At 44.1% G+C, this 27392-nt stretch overlaps 1 protein-coding gene across 4 annotated transcripts in view; it reads left to right on the top strand.

Moving 5' to 3' along the window:
• Positions 1 to 27392, top strand: part of USP25 (ubiquitin specific peptidase 25) — a 156994-nt gene that overhangs the window by 61671 nt on the left and 67931 nt on the right. For all 4 annotated transcript variants that reach the window (XM_030204216.1, XM_030204217.1, XM_030204219.1 and 1 more), the window contains exons 8-16: positions 1943 to 2019; positions 10724 to 10797; positions 11136 to 11284; positions 17321 to 17448; positions 18165 to 18260; positions 18962 to 19123; positions 19845 to 20050; positions 20257 to 20327; positions 21572 to 21800. In XM_030204216.1, the coding sequence (XP_030060076.1) occupies positions 1943 to 2019; positions 10724 to 10797; positions 11136 to 11284; positions 17321 to 17448; positions 18165 to 18260; positions 18962 to 19123; positions 19845 to 20050; positions 20257 to 20327; positions 21572 to 21800 (1192 nt within the window). The remainder of the gene's footprint in view (positions 1 to 1942; positions 2020 to 10723; positions 10798 to 11135; positions 11285 to 17320; positions 17449 to 18164; positions 18261 to 18961; positions 19124 to 19844; positions 20051 to 20256; positions 20328 to 21571; positions 21801 to 27392) is intronic.

The raw sequence follows: 27392 nt of genomic DNA, 5'->3' as shown, positions 1-27392 counted from the left end.
TTGAATTGTTATAACTATGCATAGAGCTGTTCCATTTGGTTCTTTTTTTAAGGTTAAGGCAGTTGTGTTTTTTTCATTCTGTTTACATTTTCTATCTGGTTTAAGCTGTACAATTCAGCTGTTCGCTGTATTCTACCAAATTAGATAGGCATAATCTACTTCAACATGAGCTACTCATCTGGCTTACTAGATTTAGCAAGATAGCACTATTTTTAGGTTATGGAAATAATACAGCCAAAGAAGTTTGGTAGCCATGATGATTCAGGACTGGTTCAGTAAATTGCATAGTTCTTCCATTGATATGTGGTGCACTTGACTTCCCCATGTGGTGCACAGCTCTTACTATATATCCTTCTGTGCTTCACAGCCCCTTTGTGGCAATATTGACCACCTGTGTTGCTTGGTGGCACTGTTGTCCACCTGGGTTGCAAACTTTCAGCACCCACTGGTATTGTACAGGACAGCAGCCCTCCTAGGTTGTTCAGTTGCCGCAACCACATGGATTGCAGATTGGCACAAGTCAGGTGTCACATTTGCAGCAACTGTCTTGGTTGCACAGTGATGCTGGCCACCTGTGTAGCACATTTGCAACAACCATCTTGGTTGCATAGTGGCGTAGGCCTCTTGTTTGTGCGTTGGTAGTGCCCACCTATATTGCACAATTGCAGCACCCCTTTGAGTTTCTTCTCGGTAGCAGCAACCACCTGTATTGCTATCCTATGCGGCTGCTGGTCTAGCTCTCCTGCAGCATCTACTTGTTTGGCCTTCTACCACCATCGTGTAGTTCCAACAGTGACCTGTCCTGTCAGAGAGTCTCATATTTCATAGCATGTCTTGGGGCACTTGTGCTTTCTTTTTGCTCTTATGATGGCATTTGGATTTTCATGTCTGAATAGGGTGTTCTTTGGCAACAGATCAGTCAATAACCATTCTGTTTAGACCCCATTGTTCTCTCTTCTTTATTCTCAGTGAAGGGTGCTTTCTTCAGTTTGCTTCTGGATTTTCTGCTGATTTTTCAGCTCCTGAAAGCTTTCTTCTTATATTCTCTTCTCTGGATATTCAACTCCTCCAGGTCTTCTATTGTAGTTACAATATACCCTTCATAGATGTGCTTTGGTTTTAGGCAGTGCTCCCTCTAAGGAGCGGCCTAATGCATGCAAATATATTTATTTTTAGCGAAAATACTCAACAGCCCAAAAAGAGTGTGTGTGGGGGGGGGGGGGGGGGGAGGTCCCTCTGAGCTATCTAAGGAGCAAGTTTAGTGTTAATTATTAAAATAAAATTATTTCTACTCTTTTAGCCCCGCCCTATGTTGGGGACACTGCTTTGTACATACCATTGTTCTGGCCTGATAGGATGCTATGGAAGGAAAAGTCATGTCTTACCTGATAAACCTTTCCTTATAGTCTTATCCGACCAGTCCAGAATCCTTCCCTGGTTAATTAATTTTCTTTTAGTTACAAGCTATATATTTTCAGATATTACTGATTCTACTTTTAAGTTTCCTAACCTATTGTATGTCACATATCTCCTGACTCAATTAAATATCTACATGTCAGTAGAGCATATGCTTCAATGGTTGGTAAGGTTCTTACTAGATTGAGACCAAATGTCTCAAAGTTTCAATATTAGCCATCAGGCTATTTTTGAGCACCATTGCTTGGCTGTTTGAAATACTGAACATTTCCGGGTAGCACAATACCCTTAAGGGGCGAATCACTTGAACTGTTTTCATTCTCTATCTCTATCCGCTGGTAGACAGATACAACCCATTGGTCTGGACTGGTCTGATAGGACTAAAGGAAAGAAAGTTGTCAGGTAAGACGTGACTGTTCCTTAGTGATTAGAGTCACATTATCCCATGCTGTGCAGTTTATGTTGTTTGCATGTCCATAACACATTGCACTCGCCTAAATATGTACATATATTTATCTTTTTACAGCAAGATGTGAGTGAATTCACACACAAATTATTGGATTGGTTAGAAGATGCCTTCCAGATAAAAGCAGAAGAGGAAAGGTATATAGTTAAGATTATACTTATTTCACTGTTTTATGTCAGACTTGTTCAGATTCAGTCCTCGAGGGCTGCAAGCAGGCTGGGTTTTCAACATACCATAATGAACATACAAGAGAGAGTTGAAGATATGAAGCAAAAAAGTGAGGAGAATGAATGAGGATACCAAAAACTGTATTTATTCACATAAAAAATGACGTTCCATATCAACATGATGATCAATCCATAGACTGGTGGGTTGTGTCCATCTACCAGCAGGTGGAGATAGAGAGCAAACTTTTGCCTCCCTATATGTGGTCATGTGCTGCCGGAAATTCCCCAGTATGTTCTCTATCTCAGCAGGTGGTGGTCACACACAGCAGCAGCTCTGGCTAGGTCTCCAAGCCTAATTTTTAGGTTTTGTTGAGTACCTGGGGTTGAGGGCTCTTCTTGAGCAAGTGCAAACCTGGTGGTGCCAGGTCCCTCCTTTTCTCCCCCCTCCCGCTGGCTCCGTTAAAAAAAAAAAAAAAAAATTTTTGGACGTCCTTAAGGGCGTTTATTTCAACGTTTATTGCAACTACTCACTGGGACACCAGTTCGTTACAGCTCGGAGCGAGAAGCAGGTAATTTTTACCTTCCATATCATCATGCTGATCAATCCATAGACTGGTGGGTTGTGTCCATCTACCAGCAGGTGGAGATAGAGAGCAATCCTTTTGCCTCCCTATATGTGGTCATGTGCTGCCGGAAACTCCTCAGTATGTTCTCTATCTCAGCAGGTGGTGGTCACACACAGCAGCAGCTCTGGCTAGGTCTCCAAGCCTAATTTTTAGGTTTTGTTGAGTACCTGGGGTTGAGGGCTCTTCTTGAGCAAGTGCAAACCTGGTGGCGCCAGGTCCCTCCTTTTCTCCCCCCTCCCGCTGGCTCCGTAAAAAAAAAAAAAAAAATTTTTGAACGTCCTTAAGGGCGTTTATTTCGACGTTTATTGCAGCTACTCACTGGGACACCAGGTCGTTACAGCTCGGAGCGAGAAGCAGGTAATTTTTACCTTTTTATAGCGGGCAGGGGGTTCCCCGATCGATCTCCACGTGGCCTATGGCGTCGGAGGGCGAGAGCGCGAAGAATCGCTCCCCGGACCGCGTGTGCGCTTCTAGCGGGGATGCGGGGGTCTTAAAGTCTGACTCGCCCTTGTTGGGTGTCAGTTCGGAGGCCGGTCAGTGTCCCGGGTCTTCCTCCGGTGCGGCGGTTTTTCCCGCCATAAACGCCCATCCCCCGCTGCTCGCCTCCGCCATCTTGGCCGGCCACGCTGCTCGGACGGCTTCTTCTTGGGTCGCCCTTGAGCTGGGAGACGTTAATACCATGGCCGCCCTTGATTTGGGCGACGGCAAAAAAGTGGCTAAAGTTAAGTGCAGTTCTTCCCGCGCGGCTCCTTCGCGGAGTGTCGCGCCGGACGCCATCTTGGATGCGCAGCATGTTTCTCCCCCGCTCTTGCGAGCGCCGGTTGAGGGTGCGTCTAGGGCTGTGGCCCAGGCGGCTGAAGTGCACAGTCTGGGGGGTTTCTCCCCCGAGTTTATTTTGCTGCTGCATCAGGCCTTCCTTATGCAGAACGCTGCCCCTTCTCCCTTGTCCGATAAAGGGGTTGAGGCCCCCGGAAGTAAACGCCCTCGGGTGGATTCCCAGGCCTTAGAGGACTTTGTCTCCTCTGATGTAGATGAGGGCAGCGTATCTGAGTTCTCCGAACGGTCCTTTGCGGATTCCTTGGAGGAGACGGATTCCCGCTCGGATGGAGCGGATGACCCCTCTGCAGCGCGGATCTTTCGCTCAGAGGATTTGCCCAACCTGTTACTGCAGGCCATGAGCATTTTGAAGATTTCCTCTCCAGAGGACGTCTCTCCCTCAGCCCCTGTTGGCTCCGCCATTATGCTGGAGACGAAGCGCCCGCCTAGAACCTTCCACGTGCATGATGCCATGCACACCTTAATTTCGGCTCAATGGGATGTCCCGGAAGCGAGCCTGAAAGTGGCTAGGGCTATGTCCCGCCTGTATCCTTTGCCTGAAAGTGAACGGGAAGCCTTTCTTTGGCCTACCGTGGATTCTTTAATCACTGCGGTGACTAAGAAAACGGCGTTGCCGGTGGAAGATGGCACGGCCCTAAAGGACGCCCAAGACAGAAGATTGGAGGCGGCCTTAAGGTCGTCCTTCGAGGCGGCTGCCTTAAGTTTGCAGGCCTCAGTTTGCGGCTCCTATGTGGCCAGGGCGTGCCTGACGATTGTGCAGCGGGCTTCCCCCTCGGATCCTTCCTTGAGGGCTGATTGGCCGGCCCTGGAATCGGGCTTGGCTTATTTGGCAGACTTACTGTATGATGTCTTGAGAGCCTCGGCTAAAGGTATGGCTCAGACAGTCTCTGCGCGGCGGTGGCTTTGGCTGAAACATTGGTCTGCTGACCACGCCTCTAAGTCCCGCCTAGCTAAGTTGCCTTTTAAAGGCAGGCTGCTTTTTGGGGTCGAGCTGGACAAAATTGTGACCGATCTCGGCACGTCTAGGGGCAAGAGGTTACCAGAGGTCAGGGCTCGGGCCAGTGCTCGCCCCGGTAACTCCAGAGGACGGTTTCAGGAAGCCCGTCGGTACCGCCCGGGCAAGTCGGGCTCCTCTGCCCCCTCTTCCTTCAAGAGGAACTTCTCCCCCAAGCAGCATTCCTTTCGCAGAGACCGCCGTCCCGGAGGTGCGCCCTCCGGTCCTCCCCCAGGGTCTCGTACCCAATGACGGGGTCCTGGTCCATGGCCCAGTGCAGATTGGAGGACGCCTGTCCTCGTTTCTGGGCGAGTGGACCAGGGTAACTTCAGACGCTTGGGTGCTGGAAGTCATCAGAGATGGCTACAAGCTAGAGTTCTGCCAACCCTTAAGAGACGGGTTTGTACTCTCTCCCTGCAAGTCTCCGGTCAAAGCTGTGGCAGTGCAGCAGACCTTGGACAATCTCATCTGCCTGAGTGCGGTCGTTCTGGTGCCAGAAAATCAGCTTGGCAAGGGACGTTACTCCATTTACTTTGTGGTACCAAAGAAAGGAGGTTCTGTACGGCCTATCCTCGACTTCAAAGGGGTCAATCGGGCATTGAAAGTTCGGCACTTTTTCATGGAGACTCTCCGCTCTGTTATAGCGGCAGTGAAGGCAGGGGAGTTCCTGGCATCCTTGGACATCAAGGAAGCGTACTTGCATATTCCCATCTGGCCTCCTCATCAACGCTTTCTGCGTTTTGCAGTCCTGGGCCGACACTTCCAGTTCAGAGCCCTCCCGTTCGGGTTGGCTACTGCTCCGCGGACCTTCTCCAAAGTAATGGTGGTCATCGCGGCCTTCCTGCGAAAGGAAGGAGTACAAGTCCATCCTTATCTGGACGACTGGTTGATCCGAGCCCCCTCTTATGCAGAGTGCGGCAAAGCTGTGGACCGGGTGATTGCTCTTTTGAGCTCCCTGGGGTGGATCATCAACTGGGAGAAAAGCCAGCTGCGCCCGACTCAGTCCCTGGAGTATCTGGGAGTTCGTTTCGACACCCAAGTGGGCAGAGTGTTCCTGCCAGACAATCGGATTGTCAAGCTTCAGGTTCAGGTGGACCAATTCCTAGTAGCTTCTCCTCTTCGGGCTTGGGACTATGTGCAGCTGTTGGGCTCTATTACGGCCACGATGGAAGTAGTGCCCTGGGCCAGGGCTCATATGAGACCGCTACAACACTCTCTGCTGCAGCGCTGGACTCCAGTGTCGGAGGATTATGCTGTGCGCCTTTCCTTGGACCCAGCAGTGCGCAAGGCGCTGAGCTGGTGGCTGAAGACAGACAAGTTGTCTGCAGGAATGCTTCTTGTGACCCCGGAGTGGATTGTCGTCACGACGGACGCCTCTTTGACGGGCTGGGGAGCCCACTGCTTGGGAAGGACAGCGCAGAGGCTCTGGTCTCCTGCAGAGGCAAAGTGGTCTATCAACCTCCTGGAACTCAGAGCCATTCGGTTGGCGCTTTTGGAGTTCCTCCCGGTACTGGCGTTGAAGCCAGTACGGGTCCTGTCGGACAATGCCACGGCTGTGGCCTATGTCAACCGCCAGGGAGGTACCAAGAGCGCCCCTCTAGCCAAGGAGGCCATGAATCTATGCCAGTGGGCGGAAGCGAACCTGGAACAGCTGTCAGCGGCCCACATTGCCGGAGTCATGAATGTCAAGGCGGACTTTCTCAGTCGTCATACCTTGGATCCTGGAGAGTGGCAGTTATCGGCTCAGGCGTTCTTGGACATCACAAAGCGCTGGGGCCAGCCGAGCCTAGATCTGATGGCGTCATCGGCCAATTGCCAAGTGCCTCGCTTTTTCAGCAGAGGACGGGACCCTCGATCTCTGGGAGTAGATGCTCTTCTCCAACAGGGGCCGACACAGGAGCTTCTCTATGTGTTCCCGCCCTGGCCCATGTTGGGCAGGGTACTAGACCGGGTGGCAAAGCATCCGGGCCGGATAATCCTGGTGGGTCCGGACTGGCCCAGACGTCCCTGGTATGCGGACGATCAGGCTCTCAGTGGACGACCCTCTGCGGCTGCCTGTGGAGCAGGGCCTGTTGCATCAGGGTCCCGTGGTGATGGAGGATCCCTCCCCCTTTGGTCTTACGGCCTGGCTATTGAGCGGCAGCGTCTGAGGAAGAAGGGCTTCTCAGACAAGGTCATCGCCACTATGCTGACAGCGAGGAAGCGCTCTACTTCTTCTGCTTACGCCAGGGTTTGGCGTATCTTTGCAGCGTGGTGTGAAGCAGGCTCACTTTCTCCCTTCACTGCTCCAATTTCTTCAGTGTTGGCGTTCCTGCAAGAAGGTCTGGAGAAAGGCCTGTTGCTCAGTTCCCTTAAAGTCCAGGTAGCGGCTCTGGCTTGCTTCAGGGGCCGCCTGAAGGGTGCTTCCCTGGCTTCGCAGCCAGATGTGGTGCGTTTTCTCAAGGGAGTTAATCACCTGCGCCCTCCTCTGCACTCGGTGGTGCCTGCGTGGAATCTCAACCTGATGCTAAGAGCCTTGCAGAAGCCGCCTTTTGAACCCTTGTCGAGGGCATCTCTGAAAGACCTGACGTTGAAAGCAGTCTTTTTGGTGCATATCACTTCAGCCAGAAGAGTTTCCGAGCTCCAGGCCCTATCATGTCGAGAGCCTTTTCTGCAGTTCACTGAGGCAGGAGTGTCTATTCGCACAGTGCCTTTCTTCCTGCCCAAGATTGTTTCTCGCTTCCATGTGAATCAGCAGCTCTGTCTCCCATCCTTTCGTAGGGAGGACTACCCAGAGGAGTACTCTGCTCTCAAATATCTAGATGTGAGACGAGTCATAATCAGATACTTGGAAGTGACCAATGATTTCCGGAAGTCGGATCATCTGTTTGTCCTGTTTGCAGGTCCTCGTAAGGGTCTGCAGGCTGCTAAGCCTACAGTGGCAAGATGGGTCAAGGAAGCCATTGCAGCGGCTTTTGTGGCCGCGGGGAAGGTGCCGCCTATCCAGCTGAAGGCTCACTCCACTAGAGCTCAGGCGGCCTCGATGGCAGAGGCCGGGTCCGTCTCCTTGGAAGAGATTTGCAAGGCGGCAACTTGGGCATCGGCCCATACCTTCTCCAGGCATTACCGCTTGACTGTGGCTGCTCGGGCGGAGGCCCGGTTTCGAGCTTCAGTGTTGCGGTCAGGGATTTCAATGTCCCGCCCTGGGTGAGTACTGCTTCGGTACATCCCACCAGTCTATGGATTGATCAGCATGATGATATGGAAGGTAAAATTATGTATCATACCTGATAATTTTCTTTCCATTAATCATAGCTGATCAATCCATAGCCCCTCCCAGATATCTGTACTGTTTATATTCTGGTTGCATTTCAGGTTCAAGTTTAGTCTTCAGTTCCTGTTCAGGAGGACTTCGTGTTCAAGTTTTTTCAATTGGATTCTTCAAGAGTTGAGACGATTTTGTGTTACAGTGAGCTGCTGCATTCCTCTCCCCTCCGTTTTACGGGGCTGGATTGAGACCTAAATTCTGCCGGCGCTCCCTCCCGCTTCGTGCGGCTGTAGGGCAGCTTTGTACCCCTCCCGCTTCGGCGGTGTTAGGGTCAGTCAGCTCCTCCCGCGGTTGCAGGATAAGCCAGATCCCCCCGCATCGGCGGGGTGGTGTCCCTCCCCCACTCCGCAGGGATGAGCTGGACGGATTCCCCTCCCCCACTTGTGTGGGGATGAGCTGGGTTAATTCCCCTCCCCCGTTTCGGCGGTGGTGAGCTGGGCAGAGTGTCCCTTTGTGGGTGTAATTCTCTAAGTGCTGAGTCCTGCGGATGGAGCTTTGATATCGACATACTGAGGAGTTTCCGGCAGCACATGACCACATATAGGGAGGCAAAAGTTTGCTCTCTATCTCCACCTGCTGGTAGATGGACACAACCCACCAGTCTATGGATTGATCAGCTATGATTAATGGAAAGAAAATTATCAGGTATGATACATAATTTTACCTTATTCACAGCCGTGTCGGGTCACTTTTTATGTGAATAACGTCATTTTTTATGTGAATAAATACAGTTTTTGGTATCCTCATTCATTCTCCTCACTTTTTTGCTTCATATCTCACGGTTTCGTGAGGGTTTTTACCTCCTTTTTGTTATGTCATACAAGAGAGAGTTGCATGTCCACTACATCCATCGTATGCAGACTTCTTTTGTGCATAATCATTAGGGATATTCTGAAAACCTGGCTTGCTTGCAATCCTTGAGGACTGAACTTGGACAAGCCTGATTTATATCATACATACAGAGTCCTTTGAGTTGTTCCTCCCTAAGTTGTATTTTTTGGAGAGATTCTTGTTAAATTTTTTTTTTGGCTTACCCAGTTTTCCCCTTTGTACCTGCCTGCTGTTTTGTCATAGGTCTTAGTAGTTTTGTTGTCATCTCCCTTGCTCTGCCACAAAAGTCCTTAAGGATGTAATTTCTACACCTATAAATAGGTAGCCAGAGGGGATGCATGGTAGGAGCCTATCCTATTAAAAAAAAAAAAAACTTCATTATATCTCAAGACCATTCCAGAGGATTGGGTATGTGCTGTACCTGTGCAGCCCTGCTCTGATTATGCCTTGATTGGGTATGCTGTGTTTGGCCCCATGGACCCTGTAAAAATGAGAGACGCAGGCTCTTCATAGGGGTTGTAGGGAGAATTTACTGAGCAGTTGGAAGCTTTGTAGCTGGACACTGCTGAGGACCATCCCTCAAAACCTGGCAGCCCCTTTCAAAAAGGTACATTGCTGTGTTGTTTGTGTGCAGAGTCTGAACTCGGTAAAATATTTGCTTCAAGGGCAGCCAGCAAAGCAGAGGCAGGGCAGACATTTCTGAAGGCGCACAGTATGCTTTGGTTGACACTGCTCCAAGGAATTGGGGAGCCTGTTCTGGCAGGAAATTCTGCCTTGTTGAACATTTTCTCCTTTATGCAGTGTCAGATGAACTCTGTTCTAATATTACAGGATTTGTGGGCAAGTGAGGCTCCCTTTTCTTTGGAGTTTGTTTTGTTGTACCTTCAAGCTTTGTTTAAAGAACAGTTTGCTGCCTCCATCTCAGCTGGAGGCCCCAGGGGCCAAAAATCTCTGTTTGACTCGCAGACTGGAACTGGCAGAGTCAAAGTCGGTGGGGACTGGAGAAGGAGGATTGGGTGGAAGACCTTCAGGAGGTACTGAGGTTCCACCAGGAGAGGATGCAAGATTCAAGGTTGCATTTATTTGATTAACCGCCTAAAGCCAAGCCATCAAAGTGATGCACATTACAATAATATTCAAAGAAAGAAATAGTAATAAAATATGTTAGAGAAAAGGGGAGATACATTAAGCTTGTTGTGCTCCACAGAACCCTGTGATCAACAGCGGTCCACCAGACCAAACAAAAACTGGTTCATGTATTAAAAGCTAGTTGAAATAAATACCAGTTCAAGGCCCTATCTTTTGGCATGGCCACAGCTCTGAGGACCTTCTCCAAAGTGGTGGGTAGTAGTTGCAGCACATCTTAGAAAGGAAGGGATCTTATTTCATCATTACCTGGATGATTGATTCAGGCAAAGTCCTTCAAGGAGGTTCAAAAAGGCCACTACCCGGGTAGTACTCTTCTGCAGCATAGGGGATGGGTGATGAATCTGGCCAAGAGCTCGCTAATCCTGGCTGAGAAGCTGAACTATTTGGGCATCTGCTTTGATACCCTTGATGGCAAGGTCTTTCTCCCAGAGGGCAGAATTGAAAACCTTCAATAAATCAGGTCCTGTTTCACCTCTCTCAAGCATTCGGCCTGGGATGTGATACAAGGCCAAAGGTTGGTGAAGGCCTCCATTGAGGTAGTCCCTTGATCAAGGGTGCATATACATCCTCTCCAGGAGGACTTGTTGTCGACTTGATTTCCTCAATTGGAACTTTTAACCTCTGTTGAAAGTTTGTTTAGGCATCCACTACCCACTCAGTAGAAAAAAAAAATATTTGTACACATTTGTTTTGTGTTTCCCACTGTTTAGTTTATTTGATAACTCTTTATTCCTGAAGTTTCCATTCTGTGGAAAAAGCTGCCTTATTGAAACCTACTAGGTATGTGAATGCTTATAACATTTCTTCCTCTAATAATAAACTATTGTGGTACCAAATTTCCTTCAAATGGGGGGCAAAAAAAATTCCTCTTTGCTGTTAAGTATGGGGTTGTAGTGCTTTTGTATAATATGCCTCCATTTCACCTTTCAGGGATGGAGAGAAGCCAAAGAATCCAATGGTGGAGTTGTTCTATGGCCGATTCCTAGCAGTGGGGGCACTTGAAGGTAAGGTGTAATTTGTAGTGACACTGAAATAGCATAATGGTGGCCTTTGAAGGTAGTGTGTTTGTATCATGCCAGGGAAAGGCCAGTAATTGAGCAATAACAAATAAAATAGGCCATACCTGTATTTGTGGTTTACTTTTTAATAAGGATACTCATGCAGCTCTTTGCATTCTTAGTTCCCATCCCATATGATTCGTCGCCTTCAGATGAACAGTGTACAGTCTACTTTCTCATAGGTTAAAAAAGAATATTCTTGTTTGTGCAGATATGATTAGAGCCCAGACCTACAAGCACTTAGCGAATGAGCCTTAAATCTCCATTCACTTTTGCTTGCCCAGGTAAAAAGTTTGAAAATGCTGAGATGTTTGGACAGTACCCACTCCAGGTCAATGGTTTCAAAGACTTGCATGAATGCCTCGAGGCCGCCATGGTTGAAGGAGAAATTGAGTCATTGCACTCGGAGAACTCTGGGAAATCTGGCCAGGAGGTAACCCTATGGGTGTTCTTGCCTTTTTCTGTGGTGTTTCCTGCAGGGGGTGGACTTAATGTAATAAGGGAGTAAATGGTCACATGGCTACCAATCACATAGGTGGTTTTTAATAGACATGTATATTCTAGCAACCAATCTCCATGCAGAAGTTGCTCAGTTTGTGATTTTGTTGGGTTTTATTTTGTTTTAATGAGTGGGGGTGGGAGAGAGTTTTGTGAGAGGCACAATGGACAAATGTATACTCAAAAAAACAGGTTAGTGTAAACTTCTCAGGAGATAACATTTTCATATTTGCATTTTGTATACTACTAGCGTACATATCTCCATAGGCAATGCTTGTTTTCATGCACATTGAGGATGTGTCTTCAGCTTTTAAACATTTTTATCTCAGGCGTGTAAATTTTAATTTGAGTAATTCCCTTACTTTTTCAGCATCAATGTCTTCTAGGAGTTACCAGATATAGTTTAAGATTTTAATGTTAGTCCACAAAGTCTTAAAATACTGGGATACTTATTTAGCATCCGTCATTATTTCACGTACTTCTACTTGGGTTCTTCATTCATTGCATGATCTTTGGTTACTTGTACCATCAGCAGTCATTACAAGATTGGAGCTAACAAGGCACTGTCCTTTTATTTTCTTCCTGGCTCCTCTTCTCTGGAATGCATTGCCTCTTCTCTTTGTGACTGGTCTTAAAACACATTTGTTTTCACTTGCATAGATGCTCATTTAGGACTTTGGTGGGGTGGACCTGTGCCACTTGCACATTCTGTGTTTTCTATTTGTGATTGGAGTGTCTGCTTTTGCTATTTTCTCTTTTTCCTGTTGGTTTGATGCATTTGGTTTTGGGTGTAAATCACCATCTTATTATGACTTGCTATACTTCATAAGATGGATATGTTTTGTTATAAAATTGGAAACTTGTTTCTTTAGAGGCAGATGTATGCACAGAAGAACAAAAAACCTCACAAACTTGCAGTTACACAGGAAACGTCGAAGGTGATGCAGAGGAGGATTGGACAGTGCTCTTGAATACAGAGTTCATTGATTAATCTACAGACTCAGCAGGGCCATGTTTCGGCCAAAGGTCCTGTCTCAGAAGTCTTTGATTGCTGCAATTATAACACAAGAATAGAAACTTAATAACAAAAATGATAAATATATGACTAGTAGATTGATGAAACTATAATACAATTTTAAAAAATTAGAATTTAAGAGATGGCAATCATTACACTGAATAAAATGAAGAAAAACAATGGATAGGTTAATACTGTAAAAGTATGTGTTAAAAACTGTAACTTAAGATAGTTATGGATGACAGCATGCATTTCTTATTAAGCTTACCATTACATTTTATTTTTATTCTTAATGTCATATTATTTTACATCTGCATTTTGTAGTTTTCACATTTTTAATATCACAATGGGTACATTTATTTCATTGTTTGTTTAATATATTGTTTATATATTTTTTTTTTGAGTTGTTCATTTCATTCTCTCCCGTTAGTGATCTCATCTTTATTTCCATCCATATTTCCTTTTAGTTTTGTATTTACGTATCAGAAAACAGCAATGTAGAACACATACTAATACATTATCACATGAAATATACATACTAGTTTAACAGTTTTATGGACGCCAGCACTTAGTCGTTATTCATCTTCCCTTTTTATCATATACGTTTCATGTTCATCCATTATTCGTAGTATTATATTTTATATTTGGATCTTTTAGTTCTTATGACTTTTTTCCCCTCTTCCCAACCCCTATTTGGTATTTTGGTAAGTGCATTGTAAACACCTTTTTTGTTTATTTAAATATTTCCTGATCCCAGTCTCGCTTGTGACGTCACCAGTCATGTCACAACCCACCATTTAAATATGTTGCTCACAATGGCAGCTCTTGTTTTTTCTTTCCAGACCAAAGACGCAGTTAGCGTTAGTCCAGAGATTCAATCGTGCATCACTTCTGGTAAGCTTCTGGTTGCTTAAGTCATAGTATTACATTAGTTTTCAATTTACGCCTTTTACCGTTTGCCTTGTTCACTGTTAGCATTACGATTGTTTCAAGTACCCGCTATAACTTAGCGGTCCCATTTCCCTGACACACTTTTAGAAGGCTTTCTTTTTTCACCTTCACTTTTATTCATAGCATATTTATTCATAGCATATATCCGTGATTTACCCCTCATGCTTTTAAAGGCAGCTACGTATCTGAACCGTCAGTTTAGCTAACTTTTCCTTTCCGTCCTTCTTTTCTCATCGACAGAGTATTTCAATCTTAATAGCAACGGCAGTGACCCGCTACCAGCATTGACTGTAAGTTTTATTTAGATACAACTCGTTTTCATTCCCTAGTGTTATAGTTTGTCTTGCATATGCATTTTCTCACCACACCGTGCATTTCCTTTCGTCTTGCTATATTTTTTGCACAGATCTCCAGTTTTTCGCAATTGATGGTTCAGATAGCACAGCTCTCGCTCAGCAGGGTAAATTCTCCATTTTTAGGAGGTTTTCCATTATTTTTCACAACTTTTCTTATCACATGTTTGCAATTTTAAATATTTTTTACCACTACTACCACTTTTTAAATATCTCTCATTCCACATCTTAACCTACATGGCAGAGATCAAAGACAACTTGCATAATGCAAGACATAGGGAAACTCAGTATCGTATAATCATGCGGGGATATTTCACACCTAAACAAGCATATTATGTGGGACGTATATCGGAGAGTAAATGCTACAAATGTGGAAGCACAGACCCGTCGTTTCTACATGTGCTATGGGACTGTATTTCTATACAGAGATTCTGGATGAGAATACAGCAGTATTGTGCATGTATATTAAATAAACCAGTTACTCTGCCTGCCCAGAGGTGTATATTGGGTTATAAAGGAAGCAGGACAACTTTGAGAAGAGCAGAACGCCAGTTTATGTATAAACTCAGTATCATTGGGAAAATGTGTATAATGCAATATTGGATCCAGGAGGAAGCTCCCTCATTTTGGCATTGGCGTAATGGGCTACAGATGCTCGTTACGTGGGAGGCCAGAGATGCGAGAGGTACCCCCAAAAAGAAAAAGGAGTTTTGGGTAATATGGGAACCTTATATTCAATCGATGGGGGGCAGAGCCCGCAGTTTAATAATGAATACGTTGCAAATGTATAATCAATAAACAGATGACTGAAATGTGCAAACATACAAGGAGGAGAAGAATGAGAAGGAGGGGGAAAGGGTCAGTTGGGGGGGAGCTTGGGAAGGGGAGACGGGAGGGGAAAAGGGGAAAAGGGGAAAGAACAATAATAATAAAAGTAATTTGTTGTTGATGTTAGAATTGGTTATTGTTAACAAGTGGTGTGATAAAGAGGATTGTATACAATACTCAATTACAATGTTAAACTGCATCTTCTTTAATAAAAAATATTGAACTTAAATATCTCTCATTCCCACTGTCCAAGATTTTTCATATTTTCCAGCATTACACCTTCTCCCATTTCAGTTCATGTTCTCTTTGTACACTATAATGTTTAAGTCGCAAGTTTAAGGCAGGAGCAGCAAATCCACCAAGTTGGAAAAGAACAGCAATATCCCACGGGAAGTCTCAGGAGCAAGGAAGGAGTGGGAACAGAACCAGGCTCTTTAAAAAAACAAACCAAAGACATCCACTATTTCAGATATGATGAAGTTTGAGGAACAGCTCTACAAGGTACCCTGTTTCGGCACATAAAGTGCCTTCTTCAGGAGTCTTGGTACTTTGTGTCAGAGACTAGGTTGACAAGACTTATGCTGGAATAGAGTCTCTGGTAAATCACGTACTGGTCTTAACTACTCACAGACACAAAGTACCAAGACTCTTGAAGAAGGCATTTTACGTGCCGAAACAGGGTAGCTTGTAGAGCCGTTCCTCAATAAACTTCATATTTGAAATATTGGACGTTTTCGGTCTGTTTTTCAAAGAGCTTGGTTCCATTCCCACTCCTTCCTTGCTCCTAAGTCGCAAGTTTTCCACACCAGTTCACATAAACTTTTCAACACTATGTTTCGGCTGTCCAGTATATTTTTGATCCTTTTTTTACACTGGTTCACATAAACTTTTTAGCACAATGTTTTGGCTCGTCGGTACATTTTTGATCTGTTTCTTTATGTTTTACCACTTGCTTAAATTTGGTTTATTATACCAATTTCTGCATTCTCAGTCTAGGATTTCAACTAATTATCCCGAGTTGAGATATAGGTAATAATTGCAGCAATCAAAGGTACATTTTGTTCATATATGTTCACATTTGTATATTATCATACAAGTTTTTTATATACATTCGATACATATTTATATTTCAGTATGACTATGAGGTGTATTTTCAAAGCACTTAGACTTACAAAGTTCCATAGGTTCCACAGGTTACTATGGAACTTTGTAAGTCTAAGTGCTTTGAAAATACACCTCATAGTAATCTAAGTGCTTTGAAAATGAGCCCCTATTCTTTTATATACTTGTATTAGTATGTGCATTTTGTTATAAGCACTTTTTATTTGTCAGACTGTTATGATTTGGTAATAATTTTTTACTACACTGTTCTTTTTTTTTCTGTCTAGATTAATTGAACCATCTTTTAAGTTTAGTTTTTAACGCATATTTTTACAGTATTAACCTATCCATATTTTTCTTCATTTTATTCAGTGTCATGATTGCTGTCTCTTAAATTTAAATTATTAATATTTTATTTTTAGTTTCATCAATCTACTAGTCATATATTTATAATTTTTGTTATTAATTTTCTATTCTTGTACAATAATTGCAGCAATCTGAGGCAGGACTTGTGGTCTAAACATGGCTGTGTCGAGTCTGTAGATTGATCAATAAACTCAGTATTTAAGAGCATTGTCCAATCCTCCTTTCTTTAGAGGCAGCGCCATCCTTGGTGGAAAGCACTCTCTTCAGAGAGTTTTAATTGTGAATCAATATCATATTGATTAAGAGACACCTCATGTCTATGTCTCATGTGTTGTGTTGTTTTTTTTTTTTTTCAGGGACATTTCCAAACAAAGTTCACAATGATGCTGTGATAAGCCACTTATTAAAAATGTATTTTAAGTTCAGACAATAGGGGGACACTTTCTGGAATCCTTGTCCTTTTCTGTGTATCTTGAATAGATTGTAAGTTCCACATGATATGGGCAGTCTTTTCATGGAAAAGCACACGAGCACTTTAAGTACATATACTGTATGTTGATTTTCAACGACAAGCAACATTGGGGAAAAGCACATTAAAAGTTCCCATATTCTTTTGCACCTGCTTTTCTGTGCAGATGGCTGAGGAGTGTTAAAATAGTTCTGTCAGATAACATGTGCTTATGCTGTTTAACTCTTCTGATCTAAATTTGCCTGCAGGAATACTACTTTGCAGCCTTGCTAAAAGTATGCTCTGTGGAAGTCATGCCAAATTTTAGCCAGCCTAGATGTGGACAGTTTTCATAATGGTTGATTTACCTGGCTAAGTTGCTTTAAAAATTACTCTTGGAAGACCAAGAATTTGAAATAGTGTTAAGGATGCTGAAGAAATAAGCAAAATAAACTATTTAAGGGCCAGATTATATCTTTCCAGTTGAATGCAGTATTTTTGGACAATTTCAGATAAAATAAGCAAGTACCTTTCCTCAGCTTCCTAAGGAAAGTGTTTCTAATGTGCTAAGTTAATGAAATGCACCATAAAGAATTATTTAGGTGCCTTATTTACTGTTGTACATCAGTGCAAATTAACGTAGGTTAAATAATGCAAGCTCCATTATTCTTGGTGAGGCCTATTTATACCTATGAGCATAACTGAACTTAATTCACATTAGTAAACAAAGCCCGTAGTTTGTGTGAGGTTCCCTAGCCCAGCTCAATATTCATCCACTGCCCTCAGATTTCTAACAGCGAGTTCTTGGTGAGCAAGAAATTCTTTGATGTAATAAAATTTCCCTTGACACATTTTATCCCTGAAACAGGATGATATGCCTTCTACTTCTCTGTCTCTCCCTTTGTGCAGCACTGGTTCACAGAACTTCCTCCTGTGCTAACTCTGGAACTTTCTAGGTTTGAGTTTAATCAGGCTTTGGGAAGGCCGGAGAAGATACACAACAAATTAGAATTTCCTTCTGTATTATATATGGACAGGTAGAGTATAACACAAAACTCAACCCATTGGTTCTTACTGTTTGATTTAGTAAAGTCTTATGTTTTAGTGAAACTGGGATGTTTGTCAAGAGGTCATGCTGGTAATTCTTCAGTCAGTCTTTCAGATTTTTTATTTTGTAAACTCCCCCAGTTGAATCTGAGTAATCTTTAGATGTCAACTTTAGTTTAAAAAGTTAAATTGGTTTTATATTAATTTATTTAAAAATATTCTGTGATATTTTCAGTGCAGTACTCAAGCACTGAAGACTTACCGGCACCTGTCATAAACGCCTGCATTTTTTTGCAGTAACCCAGTTTGGATCCTCTTACATTGTGTCAAAAACTGGTTCACAGTTTTCTGTATTGTATTCATGATACTGATCGTTGTGTTGTAATCTAAAATTATATAAGTAGTTCTATGAACCTCAGGCCTTCATCTGAAGTAATTTTATACAGTGTGCACCAACAAGGGCCACTTCAAAGTGGTAACACCTAGGTAAAATCACCATAGATTGTGTGATGAACTGACCTGCCCATGGTGCTTTTCCTCTTGCATTCAACATTACCAGCAAACTTAGTATGCACTGTGAGAAGAAGGTCCCATGTTTTAGGTGCTGTGAAGGATGCTTCACTGCATTTGTCAGAATGAACTTTGATTCGGTAAATTGCTAGATCACAAAAGTAGATTGGATAAATTGTTTTCCTTTCTTTGATAGATATATGCATAAAAATCGAGAAATAACAAGACTCAAACGTGATGAAATCAAGAGACTTAAAGAACACCTCACTTTACTGCAGCAAAGATTAGAACGGTACAGTAGACTTATGTCAGGCTTAAATACAAAATGTTAATGTTGGACACGATTATGTTTTATTTCTGGGCTTTACATTCAACTTATTTTGCAGCAGGCCTAAGGATCAGCCAATAACTTCTCGTTTAGGTTCATTTTTTCCTTTTTGTTCTGTCTGTGAGGATTTCTCAAGACAGCTCTAAATTCATATTTAGATTTTCTTAGTTTTTTTTTCCCTAGTCTCACTTTGATTTACCAACATGAAAACCACAACCACTGTGAGCTATTTACACATAGACCTTTCTATGCACACATGTTGGCGTTTTATTAGGGAAAGGACTAGACCCAGGCAAGGGAGAAAGTGTGTCTTGTCGACTGTGTTAACAGCATTATTGAATCACATTAAATCAAAGTTCAGAAGGTGTTTTGTTTTTGCAGAACACTGGAGCAGGATATCTGTCCCACCGCTTTGCAATGCATGCAAATTAGCTTCTAAGTGGGACTTGATCATTCTTATACTGGTGGGGAATCTAATAATGTTCTAATACTAAGACTCCTTCTTGGGCCTGGTTGTGTTACCTCACCACTGTATGTTATTTTAATTTACATCAAGGAATTACAAAACTGAGCATATTTTTTAAATATTTTATTTAGAGTATACTTTTTTCTTTTTTTGTTACTCAGGAGAATTGTGTGTTCTGAATCCACTTTCTACCTTACAGGTATTTAAGTTATGGCTCTGGGCCTAAACGGTTCCCTTTGGCAGATGTTCTACAATATGCTCTTGAGTTTGCCTCCAGTAAACCCATGTGCACTTCTCCAGTTGATGATCTCGATACCAGTGCTGTTTCTGGTGGTGCTGTAACATCACAGACAATGCCAAGGTAAACTAAATTCTCTCTTTGCAGCTGGGAAACTCCAGGTCTTTTGTGTATGGATTTGCTTAGTACACATATGCTAGTAGCATACAATATTTAATCAGAGATGAAATGAGAGCACGAATTTATGAGGAAAGAGAGTATTTATTTGTTTGCTGTTTCTGACCACTATTCTCTCTAAGCTGAGCAGAAGTCCTCCAATTGCATTGCTGCCAGTAGGGGGGGGGGGGGGGGAGTGCTTCAATATTGTGTTTTCAATTGCTAGGGATAGGCACAAGAGAAACAAAGTATATTGAGGCATATTTTCAAAGTACTTAGCCTTCCAAAGTTCCATAGGTTTCTATGGAACTTTGGAAGGCTAAGTGCTTTGAAAATATGCCTCATTATATGCAAGCTTTATTCATGTTTAGATTTGTTTTTATGTATATACTTTTTGTGTAATATGTCTATTGCCCATAGACATATATTACACAAAAAGTATATAAATACGAGGCAGACAACACGCAACACGGTGCCGTGTCAAATCTTTCTATGAATAAAGCTTTTATTTAATATACTTCGTCTCGCTCGTGGCAAATGTTATAGTGAACTAGCACCCCCCACTGGCAGAACTGTAGGTGGAGGACTACCACTCAGCTTAGAGGGAACAGTGTTTCTGACCTCTTTTGCTGAATTCAAAACTCTAGTTCTGACATCTAATGATTTTTTTTTTTGTTAACACAAACAGTACAGCAGAGCAGGGGCTACCTTTTATGGAGTTACCCAGCACATCGCCTTCACAAAGATCAGTAATTCATAAACCCTTCACTCAGTCCCGAATACCTCCAGATCTTCCCATGCATCCAGCACCAAGGCATATATCAGAGGAGGAACTTGGGGTGCTAGAAGGCTGCTTACACCGCTGGAGGACAGAAGTGGAAAATGATACTAGAGGTAATGGCCATTGATGGATGTTGACTTTTATTTTGTTGTTTTTTTCCGAGAAGCATTTTGTCATATTATGAAATGTATGTTCTTTAATTGAGTTGCTACTAGTAAAAACGAATGTGACATTATATAAACAATAAATGCTAAGACTGATTTGCATATTTGTGAACCAACTCTGACTCTTGGTGGTTTTGTTTTTCTTGTGTCCACAGATCTGCAGGAAAGCATAGGCAGAATCCATCGGACAATAGAGTTGATGTATTCTGATAAGCTTATGGTCCAAGTAGGTAGAAGAATTGCTTCTTGAAGTATGCTAGTACTCTTGTCTTTGTCGTCTGAAGTTGAAATAAAGTTATATGAAGCAGAGCCAATGAGTTGCACTTAATTACCTTATGAATTATTTGATTTATTATTTATTTGGATTTGTCTACTAATTTTTCACATTAGTTGAAAGTATGAAATTAACATAACCCTCATAAACATATAATCAACATAATAGTAGTGTAACAAATACAAATTCAGTATATGTGTTGGAATGCTCAAAAATAATCTACACAGCAATTAAAAATTCCTGAAAATAATAAACTTACCAGAAAAGAACTGAAGGGATATTTTTTAAAGATGGATATAGACCAGGGATTCTCAACCCAGTCCTCAAGACACCCTCAACCAGTCAGGTTTTTAAGATATCCACAATGAATATGCATGGGAGAGGTCTGCATACAATGGAAGCAGTGCATGCAGATCTATGTCATGCATATTCATTGTGGGTATCCTGAAAACCTGACTGGCTGGGTGTGTCCCAAGGACTGGGTTAAAAACCCCTGATTTAGACTGTCTAAGCCCAGAAGCCTTGAACAGTGGCTTATTGCAGTACCATGGACAGGATTTCCACTTGATTGTTCACCCTAGTGTTAACACCTGTTGTGTGCTCAGTTCTGTAGGCCACAGTAGGTAGGAATGCATGATATAATACATGTTCAAGCCCTACATATCATTTCTCACATGATGTTGAAGTACTAACTGTTCTTCTGTAACTGTTACATGTACAACACATCAATACAGCATTGCTTCTGGGAGTAGTAGTATGTAAAGCACCAGCTGCTGCAGGTGAGATCTGACTTATGTTTCCTTCAGATCTCTCTAGATTTAATGAAGCACATTGTACTGTAATATCTGGTTTGGGTAATAGAATAAGTGGCACCTTCAGCTGTCACGTGGCTTTGTCATGCAGTTGTTTCCAAGTTTATTTAGGTTTTTACTATCCTGCCCTATGAGAGACCTTCAGAACGACTTACAATCATAATAATAGATTGCTTTATTCAGTAGCTTGTGCACTGTACTTTCACCACATTCCTCAAGTTGTCAACAGAAAGAGGTTTAGCAAATTGTCATCCATACTCTTTGAAAAGTGTATGAGTAGACAACTGTCATTTTTTAGCATCTCAACAGTGATTAGTTTATAGAGATGGGTATGTTTGCCATTGATAAGGTTAACGTATAGGCTGTGTCTGCTGCTCTGTTTAGGTTCCCTATCGGTTACATGCTGTATTGGTTCATGAAGGTCAAGCTAATGCTGGACACTATTGGGCATATATTTTTGACCACCATCAGGGTAGATGGATGAAGTACAATGATATATCTGTGGCAAAGTCATCTTGGGAAGAATTGGAACGAGACTCCTTTGGTGGCTATAGGAATGCCAGTGCATACTGCTTAATGTATATTAATGCTAAAGAACAGCACTTAATACAAGGTGAGTCACTATGGTGGTATGTAGACTTAAAGGAAACCTGGCACTGTATTTTTTTATGCTTTTTTTTTTTTATATTCATGTAGCCCTTTTTATCAATCACCTATCCAAGGGATTTGAAGAATCCAAGAAGACTGCCTCCATGTCTAAATTTTATGCCTTTTTTGTTTGTTTTTAATGTTTGTTTTTCCCTGCTTTTTTAATTTTTATTTTCTCAAAATACTTGAAGGACATAAAAAAAGGGTTAGCAATTTTTAATTGGCTTTGTGAGGCTTTTCAATAAAATCCAGCAGTATTTTCTCCATTCCTTTTTTTATTTCCAGATATGAACTTTTTCTTTTACTATGTATAAGGTGAGAATCTCACATTATTTTTGCATCAACTCAATGTATGGTAGCTTAGCAATATCAGGTTTTGGTAAGCTTTTGCCTGAGTTTTAGTATAAATGTGAAATGTGGATTTCCAACCAGTAATCATGGTGAAAGGCAGAAAAGAGTTATTCCTCTTCATCTCTCCAAACTATTTCTGACGAGTGGGTATATGCACTCCTACCAGCAGAGTAAGACTGAGAAACACCAGCTAATCATTTCTAATATAATAAAACGCACCGTGAACGTTCTGAAGACAACGTTCTGTGAAGCCGGAAGCTTGAAGCCGGAAGTCTGAAGCCTGAAGCCTTGAAGCCTTGAAGCCATCTGACGTCACTCCCAGGCTGAGGCTGAAGGGTTCGGGGATTCGTGGTGTGAAGCCTTCAAGCCAGCCAGCCGTCTCTGCCTCGCCCTTGCGACAAAACAAACAAATCCGGAAGCGAAACGTCAGAGAAGGAGGCGGCGCTCCCGACGTCTAGCCTTCCCTTCGCTGTGTTCCGCCTTCAAAACAAGGCGGAACACAGCGAAGGGAAAGCTAGACGTCGGGAGCGCCGCCTCCTTCCCTGACGCTTCGCTGCACGAGCCGCCACGGAGGTAAAGTTAAAAAGAATTAAAAAAAAAAAAAGGGATGCATGGATGCGAAGGGGTGGGGGGGCATGGATGCGAGGGGGGGGCATGGATGCGAGGCATGGATGCAAAGGGGGGGGCATGGATGCGAGGGGGGGGGAAGAAGAGGGCGGGCCAGGCTGGGACATGGGAGAGAGCGTAGCATGGATGCGAGGGGGGGGGGTCATGGAAGGGCGAGAGGGGACTTGCTGGAAAAGGATGAATGGAGGCGGCAGGGGACAGAGGAGCATGGATGGGTATGGATTAGGAGGGCAGGGCACAGGGAGAGAGGGGAATTACTGGAAATGGATGAATGGAGGGGGCAGGGGACAGAGGAGCATGGATTACAGAGCAGGCCTCAGGCAGAGAGGGGAAATGCTGGATAGGGAAAAATGGAGGGGCCAGGTGACAGATGAGCATGGATGGGCATGGATTGGAAGGGCAGGACTCAGGGAGAGGGGAATTGCTGGATAGGGATGAATGGAGGGGACAGATGGGCATGGATGGATATGGATTGCAGAGCAGGCCTCAGGCAGAGAGGGGAAATGCTGGATAGGGAAAAATGGAGGGGCCAGTTGACAGAGGAGCATGGATGGGCATGGATTGGAAGGGCAGGACTCAGGGAGAGGGGAATTGCTGCATAGGGATGAATGGAGGGGACAGATGGGCATGGATGGATATGGATTGCAGGGCAGGCCTCAGGCAGAGAGGGGAAATGCTGGATAGGGAAAAATGGAGGGGCCAGGTGACAGAGGAGCATGGATGGGCATGGATTGGAAGGGCAGGACTCAGGGAGAGGGGAATTGCTGCATAGGGATGAATGGAGGGGACAGATGGGCATGGATGGATATGGATTGCAGGGCAGGCCTCAAGCAGAGAGGGGAAATGCTGGATAGGGATGAATGGAGGGGGCAGGTGACAGACAAACATGGATGGCCATGGATTGGGAGGGCAGGGCTCACGGACAGAGGGGAATTGCTGGAAAAGGATGAATGGAGGGGGCAGGGGACAGATGGCCATGGATTGGGAGGGCACGGCTCACACTCTCTCTCTCATACACAATGTCTTTCTCACTCTCACACACTCTGTCTCACATTCACTCTCTATGTGCCACACAGTCACTCACACACTCGCTTGGTCTCATACACTCACTCAAACAGAGAATCTGTGTCTCACACACACTCTCTCTCTCGCCCACACACACACACTCTCACTCACACTGTGTCTCACATACACACTTGCACACACTCTCATTCTCACACACACACTCTCTCACAAACACACTCACACCCAGACTCACGCTCTCTCTCACACAATCACACTTTCACTCCGACTCTCAAACAGTCACTCTCACATACACTCTCCCAAACATACACACTCCGAGGAAAACCTTGCTAGCGCCCGTTTCATTTGTGTCAGAAACGGGCCTTTTTTACTAGTAATATAATAAAACGCACCGTGAACATTCTGAGGCCAAAGATTCTGAAGTCACAGCACACGATAAAGGGTTCATGGTTTCATGGTGGTGAAGCCATCTGACATAACACGGACTTATCAGAAGGGGCTTGCCCACTAACAAAGCAGAACTGTTACCAGGCAACGGAATGCGACATAGAACTCACCTATCAGAAGAAAAAAAACAGAAGAAGGGAGGAGCATTCAGCTGTAGAATGCCTCATTGTCTGAGCAGCACAGAGAGCAGACGAACGCCGCTGGAAAAAGAGAATATCCCAGCACTGGGTATGTACACAAATATTGTTGTTGGACCCAGGGAAACAGGAGTACAGCGTGCCCCTCGCCATCTGCAACGTGCGCCGCCACCTGCAAAAATTAAACCCGACCTAGCCTGCATCACAGACTGACCCACTCCTCCCCAGCCTCCCTACTCCTCCCCAGCCTAGGATTCGGTAGAGACTGGCTGGCAAACTGCTTGAATATACAAAAACGCTAATTCCTTTAATATACAAAACCGGAGGCAACAAAGAAAAAAAAACATTATCACGCACGTGCACACAACTGGAACACCTCCCCCCCTTCACCTTCTCACAAACCAAGCAACCCAGGACGTGCAAAACCATCCCCGCCTCAAAAAACCCGTCACCCACCTCGAGGATGCACACACCGCGCTGCTTCCCGCTGCGCATTCGTCCTGCATTCCTCCTGCATCGTTCCTACGCTGCTGCCCTATAACGAACCGAAAGAGTGGCGTACTCTCCCTTCCGCAAACCACACCACCCAAAACAAGACGCCACTGCTTGCCACAAGGACCAAAAATACCGTTAAAACCGACGGCCCCAGACAGTGCTGCTCTCCCGCCAACCAACAAAAAACATCCCCGGCATAAGGCAACCCCTAACCCACCTCAATCACCCTGGGAAAAGACAGTGCCGCTTCATACAGTGCTTTTCTCTTCAAAGGAAAAACTACAGGAGAAAAAAAAAACTACATGCTAGCGCCCGTTTCATTTGTTTCGGAAACGAGCCTTTTTTACTAGTATCCTATAAGTCTCCTATAAGCCAGTATTTCTCAGTCTCCCAGGAAGAGTAGTGACCCTACTAGTGGGCGTGCCATTTTGGCCCCCCACCCAAAAAAGGAATTCTTTACATAAAAAAAGACTTTTGTCACTCTTTTTTTTTTAGATTGCATTGCTTCAGTCACAGCAGATTTATCTGGCCTGGGGCTCTACCATTTTTGGTCTTTTGCTCCCAGGGGTGCACACTTCATTCTCAAGCTCCCCATTGCCCCACCTGGAGTACGTCACTCCTCTCCCTATCTTCCCAGGGTACCTTGAGTGCCTCCTACAGTAAGCGGGAAAAAGCCACATAACTTTTAAAAAAAAAAAAAAAAACCAAATATGTATAAGAGTAGCAGTTCAGATTAGAAGAGTGTTTTTCCTTTTGGGGGAGTAGCAGTACAAATCCTGAGTGACTGGTTATCGCAAAGTCTCTTACAGCATTATGATAGCTGTGGCAGAGAAGCCACATCACTGTGCAGTATAGCATGTGATCTTAATCAGTGGCTTTGCCGATCCTGTGCTGAATCAACCAGGGGTAAAGGAGCCACAGGATGCCTTGGGTCTTCCTGTGCGGTTGGCACAGTCAGCAGTAGAGGAAAAACCGGCAACAGGTATTAAAGACCCAGACTGCTTTCAACCCGTTGCACTGGTGGGCAACTCCACCATCTTAGAGTTTTTTGATCACATGTGGGCGCTGGTTGACGAGCCCCTGTGTTTTCTGGTCACCACAGGTTCGGGGACTCCCTTTTTGCTGGAGTTTGTTCTTTTGCTTCACCAGGCCTTTTATTTTTAAAACAAGGTTTGCCAGTTTCTCGGCAGTTTGAATCCTCCAGGTCTTGGGATCTAGAGGTGCTCTTGGGGACTATATAGCATTTGTCTGCCCAGCAGGAGATGGCAGATATGGAATCTGACTTCCCTACCACCCTTGGAGGAAGATCTGGATAGGAGGGTGGACTCCTCAGGAGAGAATCTGAACAAGGCTACTGTTGGTTTTCCTTTGGTTGTCTGGATATTTAGGAGACTGGAGCTCCCTCTCTTGATTTTCCCAGGTCCCCCAGATTCTTGATTTGTCAGGTCGGTTTCCTGTTGCCAGAAAAGGAGACACTTTTGAATATTATCGGCAAACTGCCTGAAACGTTTCCTTTCAACGAGGATTTTAAGTAGATGATAGATGCAGAATGGCAGTCCCTGGATGCAGTGCTGAAAATTGGAAGAACTATGGCAAGAATTTACCAGTTTCCCTTGTCAGAACTGGAAGGGTTCTCGAAAGGCTATAGCTGTACAGAAGATGTTGGACAAACTTTTTGCTCTGTGAGTTGTGACCCCCAGTTCCTCCGGATCAGAGAGGTTCTGGCTGTTACTCCTTTTATTTTGTGATGTCCAAGAAGGAAGGAGCCTTTTAGCCGATTCTAGATCTGAGTCAACAGAGCATTAAGGGTTTCTTCCTTCTGCATGTAAACGTTCTGTTCCTTCCTGGTGATGGTGAGGCATGGGGAGTTCCCGATGTTTCTGGACCTGTCAGAAGCATTGTTCAGGCGTGTAAGACTTGTAGCTTCTAAGTCTTATATCCTGACGTATAACCTCGGTACACCAGTTCACACCTAAAGACCTCTCTGAAAGTCCTTTATTTGAATAAACACAATGTTTACTCACAGTCAACTGTAGATCAGAGGTTCTGCCCCAATGGCAAAGAGTCTCTGTGATTCTGAAAACAACATTAAACTAAGTACTCTAACAGAGGGCAACGCAGGAAAGGGTTCTGTGCTGTCTAACAAATGGTGGAGCCTACCTCAGACTAAAGGGCACACTGACCCAGAGAGCAGGGGAAAACCACCAATGGGAACAGACCCTGCCAACTAACAACAGCATAACCATATAACAGTTCTATGCAGACAGGGTAGTGAAGACACGTTGCCTGATAACTCCACCCCCCACAATGCAACGCTCATGTGACTCTGCAGTGAGAATGCCAGAAAAAGTGTCACACCCACCCCAGAGCCACAGTACAATCAGGGAAATGCTGTCAGAGGACAGAACAAGCATATCTATACATTCCTATCCACTCAGATTTTAAGTTCTTGTGCTTTGCGATCCTAGGTGAGTGTT

Source organism: Microcaecilia unicolor, chromosome 5 (genome assembly GCF_901765095.1).
Source record: "Microcaecilia unicolor chromosome 5, aMicUni1.1, whole genome shotgun sequence".
NCBI classification, from domain to species: Eukaryota; Metazoa; Chordata; class Amphibia; order Gymnophiona; family Siphonopidae; genus Microcaecilia; species Microcaecilia unicolor.
The sequence above is the reverse complement of the archived record's forward strand: the minus strand, read 5'-3'. Positions and strand labels throughout refer to the sequence as shown.